Below are 27,431 nucleotides of genomic sequence, written 5' to 3'. Positions count from 1 at the left end.
TTAATTCAAAAATTAATTTGAATTAATTAATAGCCTAAACCTGGATGAGAATCAAAAATCTATGCCAGTAATTTGGATAAAATGACAATTGAATTGGCATTTTCTTCACTTTGAGACTCCTGAAGAGTGTGCAGCTGTCTGGCACACAGGGTGTTTAAAATCTGCCTCTCTGGTCTCATTAGTGATGGTGCTTGGCCTGGCATTTGATGTCCCCTCAGGATTCAGTTCTGCCATGAATTATGCAGGACTCATATCACTGTAGCTACTTTATTTGTGGGGAAATTGAGGCAGAGTGGCCAAAGTGCCTTGCTCAGGTTTACAGTCCCCTAGTGGTGGAGTTGGGCTGAGAAGCCAAGTCTTCTGGTAGGTGGTGTGATGGACTCTTTTGCCATGAAGAACACCTGCGAGAGCCTTGGTGATTCTTCCTCTGTCCCCAGGAGCCATGGGGGAGGGAGCCCAGGCACTGAGGATGCTGACAGAAGCATCTCAGGAGACAGCTGTGGCACCCAAGTTTCTCTGCCTCTCACCTGGAGGACCTGAGAAATCACACTCCCCATGGACCCCCTTTAGGGGACCCCAAGTAGAGAGCAGCCTTAGAGAAGGTGGCTAGGTGACTTCTGTGTTCCCTCCTCCCAAGGGACTCTATTTACACACTATGGTAATGTTAGCCCTGAAACTATGCTGCTGTCTTATTTTAAAAATTTCAAAAATCTAATATTTAATTTGTATTTTTATGCAAAGCATTCTCTTTCATTGCTGTTCTATTCTCTTTTGATTTTTAAAGCTGATTCAGAGCCTAGTGTTTTTTCCTCAAGACAAACAATTATTATGACGATCACAGTTTGGCTCTTTGTGTTTTCCAGACATTCTACGTGAGACTCTTCAAATCATCTAGGAAGATGGTGGCCCTGTCCTTAAAGATTTGTGTCCGCCACTGCAACGTGGTGAAGACCATGCAGTTCGAACCATCGACGGCCGTGTATGATGCGTGTCGGGTCATTCGGGAACGGGTACCCGAGGCACAGACTGGCCAAGGTAGCCATTGGTTATTCGCAGGCTTCTGAAATGTGTTTGTATGTTCTTCACTTAGAAGCAAAAAACGTGGAGGCTGTGAATGGTACACATGCCGACTAGTGTGTATGTTTCAACTGAAATGTCTGAGCTGTCTTCTTAGCTTGGACACTGTTTGCTTCCTGTGTGTGGCTTCGTGTCATGACAATGACGACATCTGCCACGGAGTGATTCACCTCATCGTCATGACCTTCCCATATATCAGGTTGCGCTTTACAGTTTACAAGTCACTTGTCGATACATCATCTCCAGTGAAGCTGCTTTAACAATTACTGGTTTTGTATATCCGGAGCCCTGTTTCACATGCGTGAAAACTTTCCATGGCCAGGAACCTAAAGAAGACCTGACCTGCAGTCAGGACCCAGAGCAAGCCTTATATGTCAAGTACTTTGAAGGGATTTTATGAATTTTATCTCAAACCTTTTTTTAAAAAAAGGCATTTGTTGTATATGTTTTGTTTAATATTTGGTTAAACCACTGAGCCCCATTAATCTGAATTTAAACAAAAGCCACTCATACAATTTTTCCATTTCCCTTTCCCTTTGTCTTCTCTCTGCATTTCCTTCCTTTATTTAGTGATTATCTTCCTGACACTTGAGAAATTGGATCTAGTCCCAAATTGATAAACCTTTAGTACGAAAGTGGTAAAAACCTTAGGTTACAGCATGGAAGCCTACAAATCAAATAGAACATGAAGGGTAATTATTGGTAAAGTGTGGGTCTTCTTCAAAATACCTGCTTCTTATAAAACCGCTGATCTTTTGGTCTATAGCATTACTTTATATTATTCAAAAACACTGTTATTTCTAGATTACCCAGAAATAAACTTTGCTTACTTTCCCAACCTTACTCCAAAATCTGGTGGTTCGATCATTTCTGGTGTTTTTATTGTTACCGTTTGTCTCCCAGGTTTTTCCCCACTTTGGGTTGAATTGCTTTATAGCTTGGAAAGTATAAGCCTCTAAAGATCTGGAAGTTCTTTTTTCTAAGAAACAACAGGAGCTCTGACCCTCACCTGGGTCTCTGAGGTTTCCTTGCATCACATTATAAACAAGAGATATCCTTAGACAGGAAATGATACTGCTTTCCTCCTGCTACCACCCTTGTACTTCCTGGATCAGATAAAGGGATTTCTGTGGAGAACATGGAGTTTAACTTTCCAACTTTTTTCATAATTTGGTGGCGTGGGGACGAGAGGCTTCATCTCACAGGGAACTCCTACTTATGCTGTGTGATGCTGTGTTGGGATGATGGGGGTTATTCCAAGTGAAAAGTTTCCATTGGTCCCTCTGTGCCTAAGTGGCCTTGGGCTTACATGGTCACTTTATTAGTTTCTCCATGTCTGTCTTGTGATTCTTCCTGGGTTCTTGGCCTGGTTTTTATAGCAAGTGATAAAGTATGGAGCCAAATTCAGTGAGAAAGAAATTTGGACTGTTTTGTTCTTGATGTTTTCCTAAACTTTAACAACTGCCCACTGGTTTTAAGAAACATGAACCTTGTCTGACGGTGTTGCTTTTGCATCTCAGTTGTTATTCGTCCTCATCTGCTTTAGTCCTGGTGGTGTCAAAACGAAACATTTCTCTAGTGAAGAAGACTCACATTCTTGCCAAGTCAGCGGACTCAGGGCCTGGAAGTCAGTGATGGCTTCATTGTCACTTTGTCTTCTATTTTTCTTTCTATTTATCTTCCAGCTTCAGACTATGGGCTGTTTCTCTCTGATGAAGACCCCAGGAAAGGAATTTGGCTGGAAGCAGGCAGAACACTGGATTACTACATGTTGCGAAATGGGGTATGCCGCTGATCTAATTTTTTGTTTTTTCATCACTTGGTCTCTGAACCTTCCGTAGAAGCCAGCACAAGTATGCTTCAAAGAAAAGAAGAGCCCCAACAATTTATTTTGATTCAAGGACATCTTAGTAGTAGTGTTGATGTAACGTACTTTGTAAGGGCTGTACAGGTAGTGATAGAAAATACCAGCAGCCAAATTCTTGAAACTCCACAGAGTAATTAAAGCAGATTGGGGTTAGTATTTAAAGCTGTTTCTACATGCCATTGTTGGAGTTGGTAGTTATGAAATAAGATAGAGAGTTTCCCTGTATGTAGGAAGTGTCCTGGTGATTGGTGATAGAAAGTAATGACAGAATAGAGGGAAAAGAAAAATATAATCCTAAAGGTAGTCAGAGATTGAATGTTAATTTGCGTTTTGTTTTTGTAAAAGAAAGTTCATATAGATGTAAGCCTAATAACTATCCATAATAGTAACAACAACAACAAAAATGGTTGTGCTGTGGAAGTGGAGAGAGGTAATGAGTAAAAGGTGTTAAGTGTTCTATTTAGCTTAACCTCTGAGATACTGGGTTTTGGTACAAGGAAAGCACATACCAGATTGGTCAGTATTCCAAAAAGCAAGTGCGAAGTATGCTGTGCCAATTAATTTTCCCCTCCACAATTCTATTTTTAAGGTGTATAGTAAAAAAAAGAAATCTCTATTTAAAAATAACTCCCAGGCTTATGACCCTCGATTGGTTTTGCCATGACCATGAAAACCAGTTCTGCTGTGATACACCCTGACGGTGAGGAATTCTGGGGGTATTATTTATGCCCTTCGTGACATAGATATTAACAATCACTTAGAACTGTGTAAGAGATCATTGGAGAAGCACACTACTGCCTTTTTAAAAGGCAAGGAGGAATTTTCCTCTCCTCATTCTCATTACAGCAGATCATTGCCGGCCTGTCAGTAGGACCTACGTTACTTTGACTTTGCAGAGGTTAGTTTTCAGTAATTGTGAGTTATAAATAGTATTCTTTGGGTGCAATTTCACTCTCAGATTTTTGAGAAATCTTGATGAAAGCAATTATTTAGCCCTGGAGTGTCTGTGTTAGTGGCAAAAACCTCATGGACACTTTGAAGGAGGAAATCAGAATGAGCTAGGGAAATTTCATTTTTTAAAGAAAGGTGTCCAAGTTCCCAATCTAGTTGCCCACAGAGTATGAATGTTTGTGTGGTTTTGCTCTAGGATATTTTGGAATATAAAAAGAAGCAGAGACCTCAGAAAATCCGGATGCTAGATGGATCTGTGAAAACAGTGATGGTGGACGACTCCAAGACGGTTGGGGAGCTCCTGGTTACTATTTGCAGCAGGATTGGTACGTATTCACAGGCCTAGGTTCCGGTTTTTGTTCTGTTTTAATCCCATGCCTCTTCCATCTTTTTACCCCCATTTGGTGCCTAGGCAATCTTGAATGTATCCTAGCACACTGCTTTCTGCCAGTCCCTAGAGAGTACAATCATTCTCCCAATCTGCAAACCCACTGACTGGTACTAGAAACACTTGAACTTGTCAGTAAGTCAAAATGGAGAGCCTTTCTTTCCCTTTGAAAAGCTGAGGAATTTTCAAATTGAATATACTGTTTCTGAAATCCTGTAATTCAGTCTCCCACTCGTTGCCGGGTCTTCCACCCATTGAAGACTCAAGGGGACAGCCTATAGACGATTGATTGCTGCATAGCTTTTCTTCTCAGAGCTTCTATGAGTGTCCTCAGAGAATAAGTCTGTTTCCTTTCTACATGAAGCCCTTCAGATATTTGAAGAAAGTAGCCTGGCCTGTCTTCATTTACTCTTCATGAGAAGGAAACCCAGTTCCTCCAGCCACTTCTCATTTGACATTCTCTTGCCTTGTTCTGCATGATCTCTACTTTGTACTTGTTTCTTGAAAATTAGGGGAATAGAACATGATATTTTGAGTGTAACTGAACTCGCTAAAAATACTGCTTGTTAGCCAGTGTTATTTGTTGTGTGCTCCGTGGGTGGCCCTCACCAGGGTAAGGCCTCTTTCTGTCCTTTGCCACCAAGGACACCTTGGAGTGTTACAGGACCCACCCTGAAAGGGGAGATACCAGTGTGTGATCACTGATCATATAACGTAATTTATATTTTTAGGAATAACAAACTATGAAGAATACTCCTTAATCCAAGAAACAATTGAAGAAAAGAAAGAGGAAGGGACGGGCACGCTGAAAAAAGACAGGACACTGTTACGAGACGAGAGGAAAATGGAGAAGTTGAAGGCTAAGCTTCACACGGACGATGACTGTAAGTGTCTGAGAGGGAAGTGGGATACGGGCACGTGATTTCGCCACAACTCCCTGCCCATCATCTGTATGACCCAGGGCAAGGCTGTTTTTTTTGTTTGTTTGTTTTTTTCTCTGTAAATATTTTGGTCTGTGTCACTAAAAGATTAAGACTCTTAAGGGGAAAAAAGTGTAATGCCACTTCACTTCTAAAAAAGTAACCTCTTAATATCAAATATACAAATCATTTTTACATTTTCGCCACTGTTTTCCAAAAAAAATTTTTTAACAGGTTGTTTGAACTGGAGTCCAAACCATGTTGAATGATATGTTACTTACCTCTTTTAGACTCGAGGAGTTCCTGCCATCTTTTATATTTTTCCTTCCCATTTTTAGGGCGAAGAAACTAGATTGTTATTTGTGTAGAGTTTTCTATAGTCTGGACTTTATTGATTTTATACCTGTGCTGTCATCTCTCATGTTCTTCTGTCCCTTTTAATTCCTGAGATCGGGAGGCTTGATCAGATTAATGTGTCTGTGTATTTTTTAAAAATAAGGACTCCTTCATATGTGGTGTTGTGTACAGTAAGTCCTCATTTAACATCATCGATAGATTGTGCGACTTTAAGCAAAATGACATGTAATGAAGCAAATTTTAGCATCGGCCAATTGATATAAACAAGATTTAAGTTCCTGTAGCATCTCATCAAGTTATGATGAAACGACAAACGACATTATTCGAGGACCTGCTGTCAGGAAGTTGTATTTGGTTGTTTGCTGTTTTGTGATGTTAATAGCCATTGATGACCACTGCCTAGGTCAGTTATTTCCTTAGGGGTTATAAAATGGGAATATAATTGTATCATAGGAAAGTAATTTTCTATGGCCGCACAGTTAATATTTGGAAAAGGCATTAAGTATACCCCATGTGTCCCCAAAGCCTGTGCACCTGGCCGCCTGACATTGCATTCCTTGGAGAATCTTTCTTCTTGCACAGTTCACTTAGAGCTTCCCAGCCTCTTTTTTTCATTGTTCTTGCTCTTGCTGTTGCATTGGGCAGATGTCGTTATTGTCATGTTTATCGATCTTCAGAGAGACTTTCATTTTCTCTGACCCTTTCTCTAGTCTCTTTTTTTCCTGCCTCACTTGATTTCCAGTTGCGTACTTCTTTCCAAGTGAGACTTTAGTGGACAAATCCCGAGGATTTTTATAATGTGCACGATACTCTCCCAGGTACTATAGGAGATGAGGTCAGTCTCACAGATCCCCTGTGCTAACGTTGCATATAAACTCGTGAGGCTTGCAATAAATACTCACAACGTATGTGTTAAGCCCAGGGAGGAGGGTAGGGAATGAGAGCTGTGAAAAGTGTACAGGACTGATCAATTCCTATGCACCTGGATGTCAGCCCGGTGTTTTCTGAACGAGTGAGATTCGAGCTGGGCCATGAGCAGGGTTCTACCATCCTCCATCCCTGAGTGTCCTGTTCTCCCTTCCCGACAGTTACTTTGATTTTTCTCCTCTTTTCTACTTGAGGTCAGTGGTAACTCACTATGCCCAGTGTATAAATTATTTCACCCGATGAGACTGAAATATCCACCCTGGACTTAAAGGAAAACACTAACTTCGTTGTCTTGGCATAAAGCACCGATTTCCTTATTTCTTTTAGCCCCCAGAGGGAAGAGGCATATTACAAATTCATAATGGGGCTTTAACTAACTTTAGGAATGGCTGGGAATTTCGTCACATTTGCTTTTCAGTGTGTCATATGGTACATGGTGGCACAGGTGAAATTACTTTGCAAAGTTAAAAAGCACGATTCTAACGTAAGTACCCATATCTGAATATCGGCATTATAGACATCCGTATCTGTATCATACTGCTGTTTTGCTGACTCCCCTTGAACTAAGAGGAAAAATAAGCACAGCTCTTTCATCTGTCTTGTATTGCAGTAAATTGGCTGGATCACAGCCGAACATTCAGAGAACAAGGAGTAGATGAAAACGAAACGTTGCTGCTTAGACGGAAGTTCTTTTACTCGGATCAGAATGTAGACTCGAGAGACCCTGTGCAGCTGAACTTGCTCTATGTTCAGGTACCGTATGTGATACTCAGACATTGAGGTTGACGCGAGTTCAGGAAGCCCCTGGCTGTGACTTGTGCTGAGTGGAAGCTGGGCTCTGGCTTCCCGCATGTGTGGGGCATGCAGTTCCCGGGGGGCACTGCTCCTGGGTTCCTCACACATGTTTGGTTGTGGTGCAGGCTGCTGTGGGCTAGGAGCTGCTGGCCACCCAGAGGGAACTGGTGGCTGGTACCGTCCCTCTCTGCCTGGCTGTGCAACTCTTAAACGGTCCTGCACTTCAAATGCACTACAGTTTTTTTAGCATCTTAGAATACAAGCGAATATTGGTCAGGAAATCAGTACTTCTCATTGACTGAGTGATAATTCTCTCAATAACCGTTTTCTTTACCATTAACTAATTGTTTAAACTCAGCTAGTCATTTAACTTATCTGACCTGGAGTTTCCCAATGTGTAAGATGTGGGCTTTGCGTTAGATAGTCCCCATGGTTCCTTTTGTCTCAAGGAAAACATCCATGTTCCCCCCCCTTTGCACTTCTCTCCTTCTTTCTTTTCCTCCTTCCCTTCCTCTTCCTTTTATCTACCTATGTGCCCACAGAAAAAAGAGCAGCCACAGCATTACCTGTGTTTGTAAATGAAGTTTTATTGGAACAGTGCTCATTCGTTGACATATTACACATTGTAAATCCCCTTATGCACCACACAGTTGTTTACATGTTGTCCATGACTGCTCTCATGTTCCAGTGCCAGGGTTCAGTAGCTCTGACAGAGAGCCTGGCCCACATGGTCTGATACGATTCCTATCAGGCCTTTTACAGGAAAAGTTTGCTGATTCTTTAGTTAGTAGATGGAGGGAGGGCTAGGAGAGAAGAGGCTGGAAAGCCAGAAGGAAGGGACATATCAGGGCAATAAGAAGTGCTTGTTTGTTTTAAGGCTCAGAGCCACCGCTTAGAGTGTCCCTCTGAGAGTGATCGAGGGCTCATTTAACTAGAGAAAGGAGAGACAGAAAGAAAAGGAATAAATAGCAGTAGCAGCGATGGGTTAAGCACTGGGAGAAGAACTTCAGTGAGTTCCTGATTCTAGGACTGTGTCTCTGCTTCTCATTTCCCCGAAACGGCTGCAGTGTTGAGTTCCTGTGTCTGACTGTCTCTCTTCCCCTCCTCTCCCTTATTTATCTTGGGACGGCAATCGAGTTGATTTTACTTCTAGATAATTCTTCTGTTCGCTTTATAATTTAGGGTCATAAAAAGTATATTGTATTTCTATTTTCCCACCTCTATGAATCTAGTCATTTCACAAGGATTTCCCTTTGCCTCTATTTTTCACGATCTATTTCTACCTCCCTAGATTCTACTCAAGCTTTAGTTTTAATATACTGGACACTGCTGATGCTATCCATCTATAGGCAATTTGGGGCAAGGACTTGTTTTCTTTTTGCCTTACTCCTACTGGGCTACAGTGACTCACAAGAGTCCTGAGTGTGGGTTGCCTGTGGTTTAGCTGGCACGTTTCCCCTTGCTCCACAGAGAGGGTGCCCCCAGGTGCAGGAATGTGTCGATAGATAGAATGTGTCCTCCGCCCAAGCTCCTGATGCTTTTTGCTTCCTCCTATGTTTCAGGCTCGGGACGATATACTGAACGGCTCCCACCCTGTCTCCTTCGAGAAGGCTTGTGAGTTTGGTGGATTTCAAGCCCAGATACAATTTGGACCTCATGTGGAGCACAAACACAAACCCGGATTCCTAGAGTAAATGACCTTTTGTTTTTCTTTTTTCTCTTCTCTTCTTTTCTTTTCACTATTTTTTTTTTTTGAGCTAGCTACATAAAATACATACCGTAGTTTCAACCAATAGTGAGATTGTTAGCTTTTACTCAGTTGAGTATGTGATCTACTTTGTGTACCTTGGAGAAAGCAAGAGTCCTGGATAGTCAGTGGTGGATGACTGTGAAGGTTATCTGGTCCAAGTTCAGGCACCTGTGATTTCCTGTAGACCACAGAATCTGTCGCACCCCCACTGAGCTATATTGTCTGTCTAGTCTGTCCTCGGATACCGAGGTGAGGAACTCATGTCCGCCATCTTCTGAAATCTCTGACCGTAAAAACGTTCCTTCTGCATACCAGGCCAAATTTTGTCATCCTTCGTTTCTTTTTAAGACTCCTCTATGAGAAAAACAGAGTATAAAAGACAGAGCTTCACATTCTTTGTTACAATCTTATGAATTCTTTGTTGCTCCGAAAGGATAACATACACATTAAATACTCTGCTCTGCTCTTTTCACCCATCTGGTCTTTGCTTCTTGTATAAAATGACGTGGGTATGTTTTTCTGGCTCAATACTCAGAGAGTGAAGAGAAAGCGAACCCCACAGACTCACGCTGACCCCACAGAACATAGGCCTTAGGGTTGCTTTCCTAGAAATCACCAGCAGGACAAGCCCAGCGACACATTGGCTGCTGTTAGAGGTGATCTTCTCTGTTTTGACATGGGCTTCTTCAAGGGTTTTGTATGTTTCTTCCTCTGGTAACATTCCTTTTCTTTTATCTGTCATCCTGCCCCCCTTTTCTGCCTCTCTTCTGTTTCCTCTTCAGGCAGATGAAACATTTGGCTGAGCCAAAAAAAAAAAATCACTTCAGAGGATCTTGACAAGATCAGTACCATGCTGTCACCTAGAATGCAACTTACAGAGGCTTTGGAAATGGGGACCTGCCACTGATGTTGACTGGGGGTGGGCAGGTGTCAGGTTTCCCGCAGACTGTACCAATGTGCGGTGTGTTGGGTAGGTCATCCATTCTGTTGTGTCCAAGGGTATTGAGGGGAGAGGATAACACAAATACGTATTTGGCTGTGACCCCACTTGCACTTTGGTGGAAAGTAATAGGGACCAGCATATGCCCTGGAGTAGGAAGAAAACTTGACTTTTCTGCTAGTGGCAGAGAATGCCTGGCCAACATGCTATTGGGTCTAAACTGAGTTGTTTCAAAAGAACTCTGCTCTTGGATTAGTGAATCCCATGGAGTTTTTCCAATATGATGCTTTGTCTTACACTATACCGTACCGTGACCTTGAGAATAGCTTTGAACAGGTCCTGCCACTTCTTTGTTCTATATTCTCTGAATGAGTCATATGGCCACGTGTTCCTGAGGGCCCACTTGTACCCAGTCAGTTTGGCTTGCTTCCTGCAGGAGCTGCGGGACGCTTGCCTTTCTCTCTGTTCTGTGACAACCCAGACGCCTTATGAAAGACCATGTGCACACCATCTTTTAGTAGTTTCCATTCCCCCGTTTAAACCTCACAGCTGGTCCCTCAGATACATTTGGTGTCATAAACCTGTGGATTATGGCCATGGAAATTGATAGGTAAACACCAAGAACTCATTAGGCCGTGGAGGAAACAACATCTTTTGTTTCTGAATGTTTCTTTAAGTGACTGATGAAGAACAGGAGAAGATGGAGAAAAGATTTGTGAACCAGAAGTTTTTAAATAAGACATTTGCCCGTTTTTAGGCTTTCTTAACTGTAAGTCTGTGTGGCCCGTGATGAGCAGTGATCATTCCATGATGAGCAGTGATATAGCCATTCGCTGCGTGCCTAAAATGATGATGCTTCCCTAGTCATTTCATTAATGCCTTTCTGTAGAGTTTTGGGACAGCTAATTCTCAGGGCACCCATGGGAATTAAGAAAGCAGTGTATTTTATGTGACAGATGTGGAAGAAGAGTCGTGGACAGGAATAGTGGCTTGCTCGGTTACATAGAATTTTTCTGCTAGTAGCTTCTGACTACTCACACTGGATCCTGTCATTTATAAAGGGAATCCTACTTTCAAAGTTGTCCCTTTTGCTGGTCTCCCTATATGCAGCAAAATGAGGAAAGTACTTTAAAACGTGATTATAAGGTCTTTTGGTCACATTCTGAGTGTCGCTGGTTGTGCCAACTACATCATGGGGGATGTTTTTGTACTGCTGACTGCTTGTGTGTGGGGATTACAGACACTATCAGCACATTGGTCTTGGTCTTAGTGTTCTGCGATTACTAGGCCTGTGGCATGCTGCGTACGACACTCCATTAAAGATGTCCCTTCTCTTAATGATCTGCAGTAGCCAACGTTAAACACTTGTATTTAGTCAGTTTTCTTAACACTGAGATTACGAGGTCTGACAGTTAAATTCATGAACTTGTTGCAACAATGTTGCTAACCTTTTTTGATATGAGAAGGATTATTCATTATGAATTTGTATCAACTGGACAAACAGTTAACCAAGTTTACTATTTGGAAGTGCTGAAAAGGCTGCATGAGAAAGTTAGACAACCGGAACTTTTTGCCAACAATTCATGGCTCTTGCATCGCGACAATGCACCAGGCTCACACAGCAGTGTCTGTGAGGGAGTTTTTATCCAGTGAACAAACAACTGTATTGGAACACCCTCTCTACTCACCTGATCTGGCCCCCAATAACTTCTTTCTTTACCTGAAGATAAAGGAAATATTAAAAGGAAGACATTTTGATGACATTCAGGACATCAAGGGTTATACGATGACAGCTCTGATGGCCCTTCCAGAAAAAGAGTTCCAAAATTGCTTTGAAGGATGAACTAGGTGCTGGTGTCGGTGCATAGCTTCCCAAGGGATACTTCAAAGGTGACTATGGTGATATTCAGCAATAAGGTTATGTAGCACTTTTTCTAGGATGAGTTCGCAAACTTAATTGTCCGACCTCAGGTAGCATGAAACTCATGCCTTTAGTGGTATGTGTATCCTTACTAAGATTCCAAATGAAAGCAAGCTGCTTATGCCCGGTGGCAATTATTTTTCCTCATGAATTTGATTTACTTTTTAATTAGACCAAACCTAGTCTAGGTAATGAGGCATTTTCGTTTAATGTAGATGTTTATTGTAGATGTTAATTGCACACATTATTGCACATATCATATAAGTAAAACTTCCTGAGAATGTTTGTCTCCTTTCAATTAAAACAAAACAGTAAGGCCACATTTCCCTGATTGTACGATGGATAGTAGGAGCCTGTTCAGAGATAATACGCCTGGGCTGTCCCCAGTGACTGGATGGGCAATGTTTGCCAGGCTTTATATTTTTTCCCCATCTAGCTTTCATATGTACTATCTGCTTGAACAATTCAGAGTTAAAAGATAAATAAATAAATTAGTGAGATGGTTGGACTTGTCACAGAGCCAGGCTGAGATTGCAGCCACATAGCTTCTAGGTGACGAATGTTTAGCAAGTACATTTCTTTTAATTTTTTGAAAATTTGTTTAACATTTTTGTTCCGTGAGCATACCATGGACATATTTATAAGATGCTTTTGCACCTCTCTTTAGGCCCTTTAATGATTTCTGGACTCAATACCACCTTGGTGAAGGTATTATTTCGAATAACGAAAATCAGAGACAAAAAGATTTTTCAGAGTTTTCATGGATTTAAGGATTATTTATTGTCCCCTGTGTGCTCTATAGATGGAGAAAATAGGTGCAAGAGATACACACTCAGTACCAGGGAGATTTAGAAGCCAGGAAACAGCCAGATCTCCCAAATCCAGTCTGATGTGCTTTATATCATGACACTGTTCGTCAGGTCAACTGCAGAGAGTCCCAGAAAGGGACATTTTATGGGAGCACGAAGTACAAACAACACAATCCAGTGATCATATATATATACTTTATGCTCTTTTGTGTTCAGAAAGTGTCTGCAGAAAGCATGCCATGTGGTGTTCTTTAACTCATGGAGGACTTTATATATGTGTTCTTTTGTGCCAGGTAAGGGGAAGATACAAGGAGATATTATATAGAATATCTTTGCTGTTGTTGAGACTGCAGTCTGTTTGGCAAATAAACATGAAATTGCTATTATGGGGAGCCAAAACTTGGCTCTGATTTCCATAATGTCTAACCTTTATATTTTGAATGCAGGGTGGTCTCCTTAGGATTCCAAAAGTTTCAGTGCAGGCTGTGAGGACTACAGTAAATTGTTTCTAGAAAGGTGGCAAGAGTATGGTGCAAGGAACAATGTTGATCAAAGAATTTAACAAAATAGAAGGCACATAAGGTAAAGAAAGAGTGGCTCTTAAAACAGCAACAACAAAACCTATCATAATAATGACTAACTTCAGACCCCTTGAAAACATGGTGGGGAACTTTAAGAAATGATTAGAGTCATAGCCTTCTGTGGGCTGTACTGTGTCAAAGAAGATTAGATGTATTGATAAAATTTAGATCTTAAATCAAGTCTATGTGATAAAATTGAAGATAGCTCTAGGTGATGGGTATAGAATGTTCACTGTATAATTCTTTCAACATTGTGTGTGTTTGAGAGTTTTCATAATAAAATGTTGGGGAAAGATTGGTAGCCTAAAAGCATGGAAAGATATTGTATAACTTCCAAACCAGTGGGAGGTGGGGAGTGAAAAGAGATACAAGCAACTTGACCAATACAATAGGAGTTGTACAGGGTGGATTATGGAAACAAAGCAAGCAAAAGTATGGCAAATAGAATGTACAAAATAAGAATGTACTAAATATGTTAGGCATAATAGCAAATACAGTCGATCCTTGAACAACACGGGTTTGAACTGCACAAATCCACTCATAGGCAGTTTTTTCTCAACAAATACAGTCAGCCCTTTGTATCTGTGTGTTACACATCTGTGCATTCAACCAACCTAGGATCAAAAACAGTATTTTCACATTCCCAACCATGGATCAAAAATACGGTTTTCAATCTGCAGTTGGTTGAATCTGGGGATTGAAGGCCAACTGTAGTTAAGTTTTTGGGCATTCAGAATTACACGCGGATTTTTGACTGCATGAGATCAGCACCTCTGTCATTTGTGTTGTTCAAGGGTCAACTGTATAAGTAAATCAAACGTAACAGTTAGTAACCAGAAGTTCTCATTTTGGATGGCAGTTTTTAAAAGTCCAGCTGTATACTATTTCTAAAAGACACACTTAAATTTAAGGACAGAAGATAGTTTAAAGGCATAGAAAATGATGCACCAGGGAAATAGTTAAGTAAAAGCTAGAGAAGCTGCATTTAATGTCACACACATGGGTTTGTAAGGCAAACCAAACTTAAGTAAAGGCAACGAGGGTCATTATAAAGCTAGAAGGAGTAACTCACCAGGGTGGTATATTAATTGTGAACCTGTGTGCACCTAACATTACCTTAAAAATATGCAAAAGAAAAATAGAAAGTATTACAAGGAGAATTTTAGATGTACAATTGTAGTGGAATAACTTAACACACCTCCCTCAGGGAGTGATAAGTAGAACACGATCCAAATAGAAGAAAGAAAATATTTTAGTCAAGAGAAGGTAATGACATAGAATTCATAGAATCAACAAAACCAAAACCTGCTGCTTTGAAAAAATTAATAACGTATGTAACTATTTGGTAAGTATGATCAAGAAAAACAAGAGAAGAAAAATGCAAAAATAAATGTTATTAGTAATGACAATGGGGCAGAACTTCAGATAAAGAGATTTTAATAATAGACTGAAAATGAGAACTTGAAGCCAAAAATACTGAAAACCTAGACAAAATGGATAATTAGAAAATCTGGATAGATCTATAATCTTGAAAGAAATTGCCCTATCAGTTTAAAATATACCAATCGAAAAACAACAAAACAAAACCTATGCCCCGGTCACTTCAGATAATATGGATATCTCAATAAAGCTATTAAAAAATTAATATGCATTAGTCAAGATCAAGAATGACCAAGGCTTACTGAAGATACACAGAAGATTCACACAACTATCGCAATTTCTTACAAAGCTATAACAATGAAAACACTGTATTACTGGTGTAGGGTGGTACAAGAGTTCTAAGGGTTGATAAACCTAGCTTAATTACAGTTAAAATATTAGGTGAAATATATTACCAAATTAAGAGTGAACCTCCAGACTGGAGGAAGAAATTTGCGTTTTTGCAATGCATACTACAAAGAAAAAATTAATATTCAGAAAATATTAAAAAGGAAAGAAACATCTTCCTAGAAAAAGATCACCCAGGATAGCAATAGGCACCTTAGAGAAGAGGAAATTCAACTTTCTTATAAAGAAAGATATGGAAAAATATTCAGCCTCAGAAATAATTCAAAATGCAAAATCAATAAAGATCTAGCCTTTCATGTCCAGCAGGTGGGCACAAATTTAAATGTATGAAAACACCAAAGTGCTTTACAGAAAAAACAAGACATTTCAGAATATGAAACTGTTGAATTTAAAAATAACAAAGAGAAACAGACTATATTGTTTATAGACACAAGGAGATGTAGGAACATAAAATATTCATGAAAACTAACTTCAGGAAAGCGACTACCATTAGGGAGAGAAAGAAGGAGGCTATGGGACTTGAGCTAAATCTGTAATAGCTATTTCCTTAAAAACAAAGGGAGAGGTAACAGTCACACAGCAAATAAGACAACGTGGTAACATGTTTTTATCCTTGGTGATAGGTATACAAATTATGAAGTATATACTTTCCTGTATGTTTCAAATGTTTCCACAGTTAACATTTCTTTTAAAAAGATAGTTGCAATAGTCTGTGTGTGAGAGGATAAAAGCTCGTATTCACTTGAGGTCGTATAGGTAACATGTGGCAAAGGCAAAATTAATAGGCATTGGCGGTCACACAAACAGGTTCCATGACTCTGGATGCTGCAGGAATGGACGGGCCAGTGGTTGAAGGGAAAGCAAGTAGGTGACAAGCAAATAAGGAAACTTCCCATCCTAGACTACCAGAGCCTCCTCATCCTGTTTGCATATTCCTCAGAAGTATTTTACTGAGAAAACAGTGCGACACAGGGTAGGAATCTCTGTTGAGGAAGAATTTAAAGTGGACTTGGAAAATTTCCCCCTCAAACTCCAGATAATCCTCCTGTCAACAAGCAAAGCTTTTGACACAGTAGGAGGTCTTAAGTCAGTTTTTCTCTAGGCATCTGTTCAAACATATATTCCTCCTTCAGAGTTGGTCTTCTGTTGGGCTTTTGTCAGAATAATTTGGCTGTAGATTCTGTTTTCAAACTAACAATGAAGCAGACATTTCCGCTTTTATTCTTCGCCAGCTCTATCTCTCCTCCTATTCCTCACCGCTACCCACCCTTGAGTTTCTTTATTTGCTTCCGTCCTGGGCTCTAGAGCTCCTCTCCGTCTGGGGAGATGGTGACCATTCAGTGGTCCTCCTAGAAGCAGCCTCCTACGGTTGGTCCCGACAGCCCCAAATACTTTCAAACCAGGAACCTCTGAATTTATCCTGCCCTCAGCTCTCTGCGAGCCTCTGCGGATTCCTGTCCTTACACTAAAGGGCATCGGGCTGGTTCAGGGGTACAGAACTGCTATGTGTCTGAGATTGGTCCTCAAACCCTTTCCCGTGCTTTTCCCATGCCATCTTCGCTCTCTTCTTCCTACCCTAAGCATTTACCAACTCAACCAATGCTTCCTTCCACCTGGGTCATCACCTCACTGAACCAGGATTTATCCAATACTTGCTCAATGATGTTGACATTGTCATCTTTGAGTCTGGATTCAAATCCAAGTTCTCTAACTTCAGCGCACATCAGAATCATCTGGAGGGCTTATTAAAACACACTGCTGGGCCTCACCTCCAGAGCCTCTTATTCAGTGGGTTTGGGGGGAAGCCTGAAAATTGGTGCTTCTAACACGCTCCCTAATACTGCTGGTCCTGGGTCCACACTTTGTGATACCAAATTTGAGATGTTACTGTCAGTCATGTGGTGATTCAACATAAAGATGGGACTGGGGAAACCTGGGCGTTCCAGTGTCCTTAGGGTGACACTGTCCTTGTCCCATCTCTGTACCTTCCCTCCCTCTCATTCCTGCCCTGTGCTGGGTGGACATTGCACCACTTTGTGTGCTCGCATGATGCCTTCACTCCTTAGGAATTGTTTGCAGTTCATACGAACAGTAATACTGCATAGGAATCCTGTCTCCTTTTCAGGTGATAAAACCAGCTTAGAGAGGTAGTGACTGGCCCGCGGTCATGCAGCTACTTAGCGGCAGCTCGGAGACAGATGAGAAGCAATTAACATTTCCCGAAGTCATGGCTGCCTTCCATGTTCTTGCGTACTTATTGCCAGACCAGCGAACCGCTTTAGGGCACCTCTTTTGGAATTACTTGTAGAAGGAGCTTAAATTTTATACAAGAAAATGAGGTTTTAGTGACCACGTAGATTTGAATCCAGACCTTGTTCCCCCAAATGTGTTTATTAAATTCCCCTTCCTTCCTTCAATAGCTTTGGGCATTTCTGAAAAATTGCCGTCATCATGATTAGTATCATTATCTGATTAGGTATTTCTGTTATTTGACTCCTCTTTGAAGATTCTGAAATCCTGATCACACGGTATGTCTTTTGACTAACGGGTGACTGGGCGGGACTGGGATTTGCAGTGGCTAAAGCATGGTCTTGGGGCCCACAGGTGAGGCATAAGGTGTTGGCTATGCCTGTCAGCAACGCACTTAGCATCACCAAGCCTCAAGTTCCCTGCGTAAAATAGGATGTTTTCTTCCAAGGGCGTTTGTCAGAATTGAATTAGGCTCTATATACACGTAAAGCACCTGAAACAGTGTTTGACTTTCAATACATGGCAGCTGTTAACAGTGGAAACCGTCTGTCAACATGGTTTTGACTGTGGGTTGGATAATCCCAGAAGTCATTTAAAGTACAGAATCCATGATAGCTACCTCTCTAAAACCCTACATGTTGACTTTCAACGTATGCGCTCATTTGCCAGTCTTTTGATTCAGAACCAAATTTTCTTCTTTGTGAGGCTTCTCCAAGTTGGGGTTCTGTATTGTTTTTCTTGTATGAACCATATCATCTAGGAGAGAATTTAAAGGCAATCTGAAGCAATCTGAGGACAGAATATTTTTAGTTTTATGAGTTTTCTTCTTTTCAGTGTTTTACAGTTGTCTCACATATCTAAGTTAACAAATTAGATATATCGAACTTTGTAAATATGTACCTTTCGGAAGCTTTCACTAGCTCCCTTTTTGTATTGTTTTAGCAGTTTATGGGCTATGTTGATTTAGTACATAACCATATGGTATATAGCCAGCAGCAAGACTGGAGAACAAATACAGCTAACTTGGCCAGAGTAGAAGTGGGGGCTCATGAGAGAAGAGTCTGTTGACTGCAAAGCTTCAACCTCTCAGTCATCTTAGTAAGAAGAGCTTTGCATAGTCTGCCATCTTAGTGAGGGGAGGATCTATTGTTACTGCACTCAGAAAAGGTTGTGTTTGAAAAGCTGGCAGTAGCGTTTGCAGGAGGCATGAGGTCCAAATGCAGTCCTTATAGGCGGCTGTGCTTTTAGGGTGGGAGTACCTAAGGACGCAGTGGGAGGGACTTTGCTTGGCCCCTTTGCTTAATTAGAAAAATTTCAATCCGGTTTGACAATCGGACCCATTTTCTCAGAGAAGGCTGACAGGTTTCATTTGTGTGCATGTCCCAGATGCTTAGGGGCCTTCCAAACTCGCGTTTGGTAATCAAAACAACAACTGAGCTGGAACTGCTGCACCGCTGCCTGGCAGGCGGCGATGACAGGCTGCCTGCCCCTTCCAGCTCTGTGCTGACACCGTGCACTTGGCTGATTTACGCGGGGAAAATACACGCCGCCCTTGCGCACACACACTCACTTCATATTTTAAAATACCTTACATCAACTCCCCCGTACTGATTCTTGCAACATCAGGGGTAGCACCCCTAGTGTAAGCTTCTGGAAGCTGTTTTCGGTACCTTCTAAACAAGGAAAGATGCAGTACCTACTGAAGAATGGGAAGGTTCCTTCGCAGAGTTTAAATTGAGGGCAGCTTATTGCTGCACAGAACTTTCTTGCCATAAATGCCCAGCGTATTATTCTACCTTTGCCTGGCCCCTGGACACCATCTGGTGTTCTTCTAGGACCAGTCATTGTTCTGAGGGGTTTGGCATGGGGCTCTTTTTTGGGTGATTTTGGTAACCTTCACCAGGTCCCTCTTTTTTGATGGCGCAGGAGCTACTGTCCAGAGGCCCATGGCAGTGGCCTGCTCCTGGTGCTGCATCACTGTCATTTTAAGTGTGTTCCTGGGGAAAGCCTGCAATAGCTGTGTGTGTGGTGGGTCTGCTCTTGGTCTGGGAGGCCAGAAGCTCTCTGCTACTAATAAGTCTTGTGACGTTAGCTAAGTCACCTTACCTCTCGATGACTCAGCTTCCTCTTTTGTGACATGGGTACCTTACAGATCTCGCAATCATTCATTTTTGTCCACAAAGTTGCTTATAGTCATAGCATCTGAGGTCCTGCCACTTGGATATTTCTTAGATCCCTCCTGCTGACAAACTTGGGGGCCGAGTGTTCTGCTGGTGCTCAGACCTAGATCTCTGAATTCCAGGAAAGGTACTTAAAGCTTTTGTCTACAGGGGGTTTGCAAATTGACCAGGCATCATTATTCAAGTCTGAATGTAGCCAGAACCTGGACCTGCCCTGTCCCTCCCTCCTTCTTTTTTTGGGGGCATTTTAAGGAAGCTCTCAGTCGGCATGTCATTTCATCTGTAAGTACTTCAATGTGTTTCTTCTTCCAAAAAAAAAATAATAATAATTAATAGTTTTTAAAAAACATACAACAGCAAATCGATCCTAATACCCAACAAAATTAGCAATAATTTTTTTTTGAATTATTTATTTATTTATTTATTTTTTTTTTTTTTTTTTTTTTTTTTAATTTATTGGGGTGACAATTGTTAGTAGAATTACATAGATTTCAGTTGTGCAATTCTGAATCACATCATCCATAAATCACACTGTGTGTTCACCACCCAGAGCAATAATTCTTTAATATTCATCTTTAATGTTCATCTAATATCCAGTGTCTCTTAAATTTTCCCCCACTGTCTAAAAAATGTCATAAAATACTTGGTTCAGGATCCAAAAAAAGCCTACATATTATATTTGGTTATGTTTGTTTTTTTAAACAATCATACTATTGAGATATCATTCACATACCATACAGTTCACCCATTTAAAGTGTACAATTCAGTGCTTTTAGTATATTCACAAGATTGTGAACCCTCACTACAATCTAATTTTTTTGTTTTTAATTTATTGGGGTGACAATTGTTAGTAAAATTACATCAATTTCAGGTGTACAATTCTGTATTACATCATCTATAAATCCCATTGTGTGTTCACCACCCAGAGTCAGTTCTCCTTCCATCACCATATATTTGATCCCCCTTACCCTCATCTCCCACCCCCCTCCCCCCTAACCCTCATCTCCCACCCCCCACCCCCCTTACCCTCTGGTAACCACTAAACTATTGTCTGTATAATGCTAAGCGAAATAAGTCAGACAGAAAAAGCAGAGAACCATATGATTTCACTGATACGTGGTATATAAACCAAAAACAACAAAAGAACAACACTGCAATCTAATTTTAGAACATTTTTGTCCTTCCGAAAATAAATCTGTCCATTAGCAGTTGCTTCTCAGTTCCCCCATTCTCATCCCCAGTCTTTGCTACCACTAATCTTTTCTGTCTGTACAGATTTGCCTATTCTGGACATTTCATATAAATGGAATCATATAATTTGTGGTCTTATATCATTGGCTTCTTTCACTTAGGGCAGGCTTTCCATGTTGGAGCATGTATCATACTTAATTCCTTTTTTCCAAATAATGTTCCATTGTATGAATAAACCATATTTTATCTATTCATCAGTTGATGGACTTCTGAGTTGTTTCCACCTTTTGGCTATTATAATACTACTATGAACCATCATATATAAATGTTTATATGTGGATGTATGTTTTCATTTTTATTGAGTATATACCTACGAGTAGAATTGCTGTTTAATGTCTTGTGGAACTACCAAATTATTTTCCACAACAGCTGCACCATTTTACATTCCTACCAGCAATGTATGAGGGTTCCAACTTCAGACCCTCACCAGCACTTATTATCACCTGTCTTTTTTTATTGTATTCATCCTAGTGGATTTGCAGTGGTATCACACTGTGGTTTTTCTTTGTATTTCCGTGGTGGCTACCTATATTGACCCTATTTTCATGTGCGTTTGGCCATTTGTGTATCTTCTTTGGAGAAAAATCTATTCAGATCCTTTCTCCATTTTTTTCAATTGGGTTGTGTTTTTATTATTTACTTGTAAACATTTTGATATATTCTGGATACAAGTCCCTTATCAATTATATAATTTCCAAATATTTTCTTCTGTGGGTTGCTTTTGCACTTCCTGGATGGCATTATTTGCATTTCAAAGTGTTTCATTTTGATGTAGTCCAATTTATCTGTTCTTTTGATACATGTGTTGTATCTAAATACTGTATTAATCTAAATTGTATCTAAAAAGTCTTTGCCTAACCCAAGGTCATAAAGATTTATTCCTATATTTTCTTCTAAGAGTTTTATAGTTTTAGCTCTTATGTGTAGGTCTGTGATCCATTTTGAGTTAATTTTGTGTATGGTGTGAGGAAGGAGGTTTCAATTCCTTTGTTTTACCTGTGGTTATCCATTTGTCTCAGCAACATTTGTTAAAAAGACTATTCCCCCCCCCTATTGAAGTATCTTGGCACCCTTGTTGAAAATCTATTATGGTGACAAAGGGTCACTAGACTTATATGGTGATCACGTCGTAAGATACATAAATGTCAATCACTATGTTGTACACCAAAACTAATGTAACATTGTATGCCAACTATAATTAAAAAAAAAAAGAAAATCAATTGACTGTAAAGTTAAGGGTTAATTTTTGGACTCTCAATTATATACCATTGACCTATATGTCTATTCTGATGTCAGTACTACACTGTCTTTGTTACTATAGCTTTGTAGTATCTGTTTCTTAAAATTCTATTAATCTGGCACTTTCATTTCCACCACCAAGCCATTTATTTGTGAGGAACCTGGGTTATTTTTATAGAATTTCCCATGTTGGGATTTGGCTGATTGCATCCTGGAGGTATTATCTTACCATGTTCTTCTTTCTTTTTGTAAACTCATGTTTAGATCTGGAGTCTTAATTAACTTCAAATTCAATTATATATTTGCTTATTCTTTATTCATTGCAAAGAATACTTCCTAGAGGGTGCTGTATACTTCCTGTTGTATCAGTCAGGAGGCATGTGTTGTCTGGTTATCCCACTTTTATTAATATTAAAATTGGTCAGTGGGGTTTGATCAGATTGACCCATATATTATAAAGTTCCCCACTGACATGTCACTTACTGGTTTTAGCAGCCACTCATACTTATTTTGATCTATTGCTTATTTCATTAAGAATTGTAAAATGACTGTTTTAGACTTCTATTATTCCTTTTGCACTTACTAGCTTTGTTTCTTTCCCTTTCTTTATCAGTTTGCAGTATGAGTTGGTGCCCTAGCAACCTCTTAAGGTGACCAAAGATTGTTTTAAAGATCTTTTTGGATTTTAATAGATCTGTGTTTTTTACTCATGGCGTGATCATTCCGTCTCATGCTCAAATTGCCCCATCAGGCATGGGGATGTGGGTGAAGGAGTAGATGTTTCGTTAAATGGCCATGAATTACAATAGTTGAAGCTGGGTTTTTGGGTTCATTACACTGTTCGCTTTTCTTTTCTATAAGGTTTCAAAAATTGCACTATTTTTGGCCAATGGTTATTTCTTGGTGTTGGTTCTAGTCGTTTTGATAGCTTCCTTGATCTCAGGCCTAAGAAGCCCAAGAACATTTTATGCATTTCCTGCCCCAGAGCTACATGCAGTTATTTCTGATTTCTTTAGTGGGAATGGTATTTGAAGACCACCTGGTCAAGGTGCTGGCGGTGCTTATGGCCACCAGGTTGTGCTTGCTCTTAGCTCCCTAAAAGGACACAGCTAGAAATTATGTTTTTTAGAAAAAGAAAAATGAATCAGATATGCAGGTCAGTATTTCCAATTCAAATGAAAGATTGCAGGGTTTTAACTTTTTTTGCTTTAGATATGGGTTCACTTACATGTGGAATCTAAAAACAAAACAAACAAAATAAAAACAGACTCATAGAAACGGAGGCCAAAGGGATGGTTACCAGAAGAGAGAGGTTGGGGGAATGGGTGAAAAGGGGAAGGAGAATATCGTCAATAATAATGTGAGAAGCTTACACCGTGACAGATGGGTACTAGAATTAGCGGGATGATCACACTGTAACATATAAAAATGTCAAATCACTATACTGTACACCTGAAATTAATATAACCAACATAAGATCGTATGCCCACTGTACTTAAAAGAAATTTTAAAATATATTTTTATCTCTTTTATGCTAAAAATCTTGGTTACTAACATCTAACATAATTACTCACTTTACCCTAATTACATACAACATTTATAATATTACTTATGTAATATCCCAATTTTAGTGTGTGTGTGTGTGTGTGTGTGTGTGTGTGTGTGTGTGTGTGTGTAGGAGAGGGAGGGAGAGTACTGGTTTTAAAATAATAATATCCATATTTAACAAGTCTATGGTTTATTTACTCTTTAAGATAAATCTTACTAGGGATATATAGTGAAGACACAGTTTTTCATGTCATTTGAAATAATTTTTCTCTTCATAGTTATGCTGTCAACTTGATATGCTATTAAGTTCACTTGTTTTGGTTCACTTTCAATTTTTAGTTGTTGCTTTCCCCCTCTTTGTGATTTCATATGGTTCTAAAGTGAAAAGTATAATGCAAGGAATATTTACCGAGGTTTAGTTTTCATCCTCGTTTCCTTCTCCCTGTTTTTCCCTTGCTCCCATAGAGAATCATTTTTACTAATACTAAGTATATCCTTCTATTGTTTTAAAAATATATGTTAATAATATAAAATGAAAAATATTTCCTCCCTTTCTTACAAAAGATAGCATACTGTACATTCTGGGGACCTTTGTGGTCACTTCACAATATATCCTAGAAATTCTTTCTCATTTAATTTTGTTAGCTTGGCCCTTTTTATCAGACTGGTTTTATGTTTGTGTCCTATTTAAGTGCATTGTGGGATGTGGCAGTTTGTTATTAATTATACCAGAAAATACTGGGAGAGTTAGTGACTTAACTGTGAGTTTTACGGAAAGTCTTTTCTTTCCATCTCATCATAGAACATGATAAATGCCTTACCTCTTTTCCTTTCTCTCTCTCAGTCTAAAGGAATTCCTGCCCAAAGAATACATCAAGCAGAGAGGAGCTGAAAAGAGAATATTTCAGGTATTGGGAATATAAATTTATTATTCTCCTCACTCTCTGTCCTCATTTATTAGTATGAGAGGGACCTCTGCATATGATAGTTTTATACCCCATGCATGTACTCTGCTTATATAATAAATGATTAGTGACTCAAGAGTAAAGAAGCTGACAGTTCTACTTTGGGCAGATTTATTATCTTAATCCTTTCCTTATTACTAAAGGTTACTTAGCCCTTCTGAGAAAAATGTGCATACATTTAATTTCGAAGGCATTATCTCGGTAGCATTGAAACATGGCAACTTGCCATTAAAATGCACTGAAGAAGCTACAAGTTGCTGCTGTGTCGTGAGATGTGTTTCTTTTGAAGGTAGAATTTGAGAACTAATACTTTTAAAAAATCCAGGTATATTCTGAAAGTCAGAGTTGTATATTCTAGGCAACTAGTAAGAAAAGCCCTATCATCGACTTTGCTATGAAACCATCATGCTGGTAAATTGAAAAATATCAAAGTCATCTTTGGTGTTGACATGTAAATATAAGTTGCAATAAATTTCATGTGTATAAAGCATATCTTTTTTTACCTGGTATTATTTCCAAGTGCTGTGATGCCCAGGCGTTTGTATAGCCTGTTACTTTGGATGGACGTTGGCATGTCATGTCTCCTGGACAAGAACATTGTTCTGGCTCTCATTCAAAGTGTTGGTTCTGAACCTTTTGGGACATGAAGTCCTTTGAAAATCGGATTACAGTTGTAGACCCTGTTCCTGCCACTCTGCACATGCATCAATTGGTGCATATAGTTGTAAAATCTGTAGGGATTGGCCTGAAATTCTAGTTAAGAAGCCCTACGTTAGAGCTTTCTGTCAGTGGGAACATGTGTCATGGAGGCATCTCCCACCCAAATGCCACTTACTGATCAGTTGTGGCCACTATATATGCACACCACATGTAGTAACTGTCTCTCACCAAATCCGCCTGCTGGACAAGTGCAATAACTGGTCCCACTACCATCACTTTGGCAGGAGCACAAGAACTGTGGAGAGATGACTGAAATAGAAGCCAAGGTCAAGTACGTCAAACTTGCTCGGTCCCTCCGGACATACGGTGTGTCCTTTTTCCTGGTGAAGGTGAGTTGGGACAGTGGACAGAGTGTTTGCTGCTGCCACCTCTTTTTCTTTCGTTCAGGTGTTTGCTGTTAGGTTTGTTGGTTGTTCCTAGACCCCAAGGTCTGCAGGCTAACATCTGGACGATGCTGACCCGAGTTTAGCTGCGGAACAGACGTGACGTGTGTAAGTTGTGAGACTGGTGAGTGAGCCTGGCTGCCCGCAGGCCTCCAAGCGGCTGTGTCTTGGCTTGGTTCGCTGATACTGCTCTAAAGCCACTGCAGGGGTGTGTTTCCTTTTACTTGTTATGACTTTCCCCTGAGAATGTTTCACTCAAGGCTATCAAGAGTGCCCTGGACTAAGTGAAGGTTGTTGACCACTGCAAACTAAACTGAATTCCTGTGGTAAATATGGGACTTACTTTGTATACTTGGAGATGGGTCTTGGGATTTCGATGGTATTTAGACCTGTTTTCATCAGAATTGTTTGTTTTCCTACTATAAGGAAAGAGGTGGGTCTTTTAAACTCAATTTGTGAATTTCAGAGAGAGACCCCTCATAGATGTGTTCTTGAGTTGACGGAGCTTCATTTCTCCTTTGCACATCCTGAGCTCACATACGCTGTTTCATTCCATCAGTTTTTTTTCAAATAGGTCTCAGTTTTACACCAGAATATATCAGGCCCTTGCAAATGAAGAAAACATAGCTGGATCACTCGTTTTTAGGGAAGATAATTTATGAGTTGAGTTTCTTATATTTAGTGGGAGTTTTAACCTATCAGTGAATTTTTAAATGGTGCGAATGCCTTCTAGGTTATAATGACTCCATTCCCAATATAATAGTCATAGTAACATTTGGTAAGTAAATATATGCCAGACATTTCTCATTTAAATCTATCAGCAATACAACAGAACTATCATTATTAACTGCCTTTTTTTTTTTTTAAATTAGTTTCAGGTGTACAAAACAATGTACTAGTTATACCTTCCTTTTAAAAATGATGAAACAGAAACCCTGGAAGGTGAAATGACTCAGCTGGAGTCATAAGGACACCGTTTCGTAAGGACTTGAATTCAGGTCTCTCTGACTCCAAAGCCTGGGTTCCCGGCCACTGGGCTGTGCTCCCTTAACTAGGGTGACCTTATTTGACCTGCTTTCACCTTCCTAGCTCCCCACCCCCACCGTGAGCACATGGTAAGATCTACTTGTTTTAGAAGAACTTGTTTTTATCCATTATTCTGAGGGGTAATAGGTGGAAGCTAAGTTCCCATACCTCATAAGGACAGAGATTAAACAAATTTTCAGCACGTCCACTGATATTGGCATCACTTTCCATTACTTTGAGATTTTGTGTATGTGTAATCTTTCATGTATGAAATTCATTTCTTGTGTTCACATCATTTTCCACTAATGTCATCAGACTTCACAGAGTGAGTTTCAGTGATGTGCATACAGGTCAGTAAATGTAGGAAAATAAATAGCACACAGTAAACTACATGTAATTAGAAAGGAAGAGAAACTGAACAGCAAGTTGCAGGGGAAAAAAAAATTGTTCTCCAAAGACAATTTCGCACCTGAAAAAAAAAAAATCTGTCCATGTGCAGTAGGGTTAATTGGAGGTAGAGCACAGATCTTCTGGTTATTGCAGCAGGATCTTGAAGATTTGGTCAGATGAAGACTGCTCTGTTCTAAAAGTATTTAAAGCAAAAGAAGAAAGTAATAGAAATTTCCTTCTTTCTTCCCTCTCTTCGTTTCTTCTCTCTCTCTCTCTCTCTCTCTCTCTCTCTCTCTCTCTCTCTCTGTCTCTCTCTCAATGACATCTCTTGGAAGAGAAGTCAAGGAGGTAGGCAGCACTGACAACTTTCGTATACATATGAGAGACCAGAATTTTGGTTTTCATTCA

At 40.0% G+C, this 27,431-nt stretch overlaps 1 protein-coding gene across 7 annotated transcripts in view; it reads left to right on the top strand.

The window, feature by feature from the left end:
* TLN2 (talin 2) overlaps positions 1 to 27,431 on the top strand; it is a 419,393-nt gene that overhangs the window by 218,597 nt on the left and 173,365 nt on the right. For all 7 annotated transcript variants that reach the window (XM_033107584.1, XM_033107586.1, XM_033107581.1 and 4 more), the window contains 8 exons: positions 864 to 1,035; positions 2,763 to 2,860; positions 4,092 to 4,221; positions 5,015 to 5,167; positions 7,098 to 7,240; positions 8,845 to 8,972; positions 24,384 to 24,447; positions 25,449 to 25,553. In XM_033107584.1, the coding sequence (XP_032963475.1) occupies positions 900 to 1,035; positions 2,763 to 2,860; positions 4,092 to 4,221; positions 5,015 to 5,167; positions 7,098 to 7,240; positions 8,845 to 8,972; positions 24,384 to 24,447; positions 25,449 to 25,553 (957 nt within the window). In that variant the 5' untranslated portion in view covers positions 864 to 899. The remainder of the gene's footprint in view (positions 1 to 863; positions 1,036 to 2,762; positions 2,861 to 4,091; positions 4,222 to 5,014; positions 5,168 to 7,097; positions 7,241 to 8,844; positions 8,973 to 24,383; positions 24,448 to 25,448; positions 25,554 to 27,431) is intronic.

This window comes from Rhinolophus ferrumequinum, chromosome 6 (genome assembly GCF_004115265.2).
Source record: "Rhinolophus ferrumequinum isolate MPI-CBG mRhiFer1 chromosome 6, mRhiFer1_v1.p, whole genome shotgun sequence".
Taxonomy (NCBI): Eukaryota; Metazoa; Chordata; class Mammalia; order Chiroptera; family Rhinolophidae; genus Rhinolophus; species Rhinolophus ferrumequinum.
Note: the sequence above shows the minus strand (reverse complement) of the source record. Positions and strands in the feature narration are given on the sequence as shown.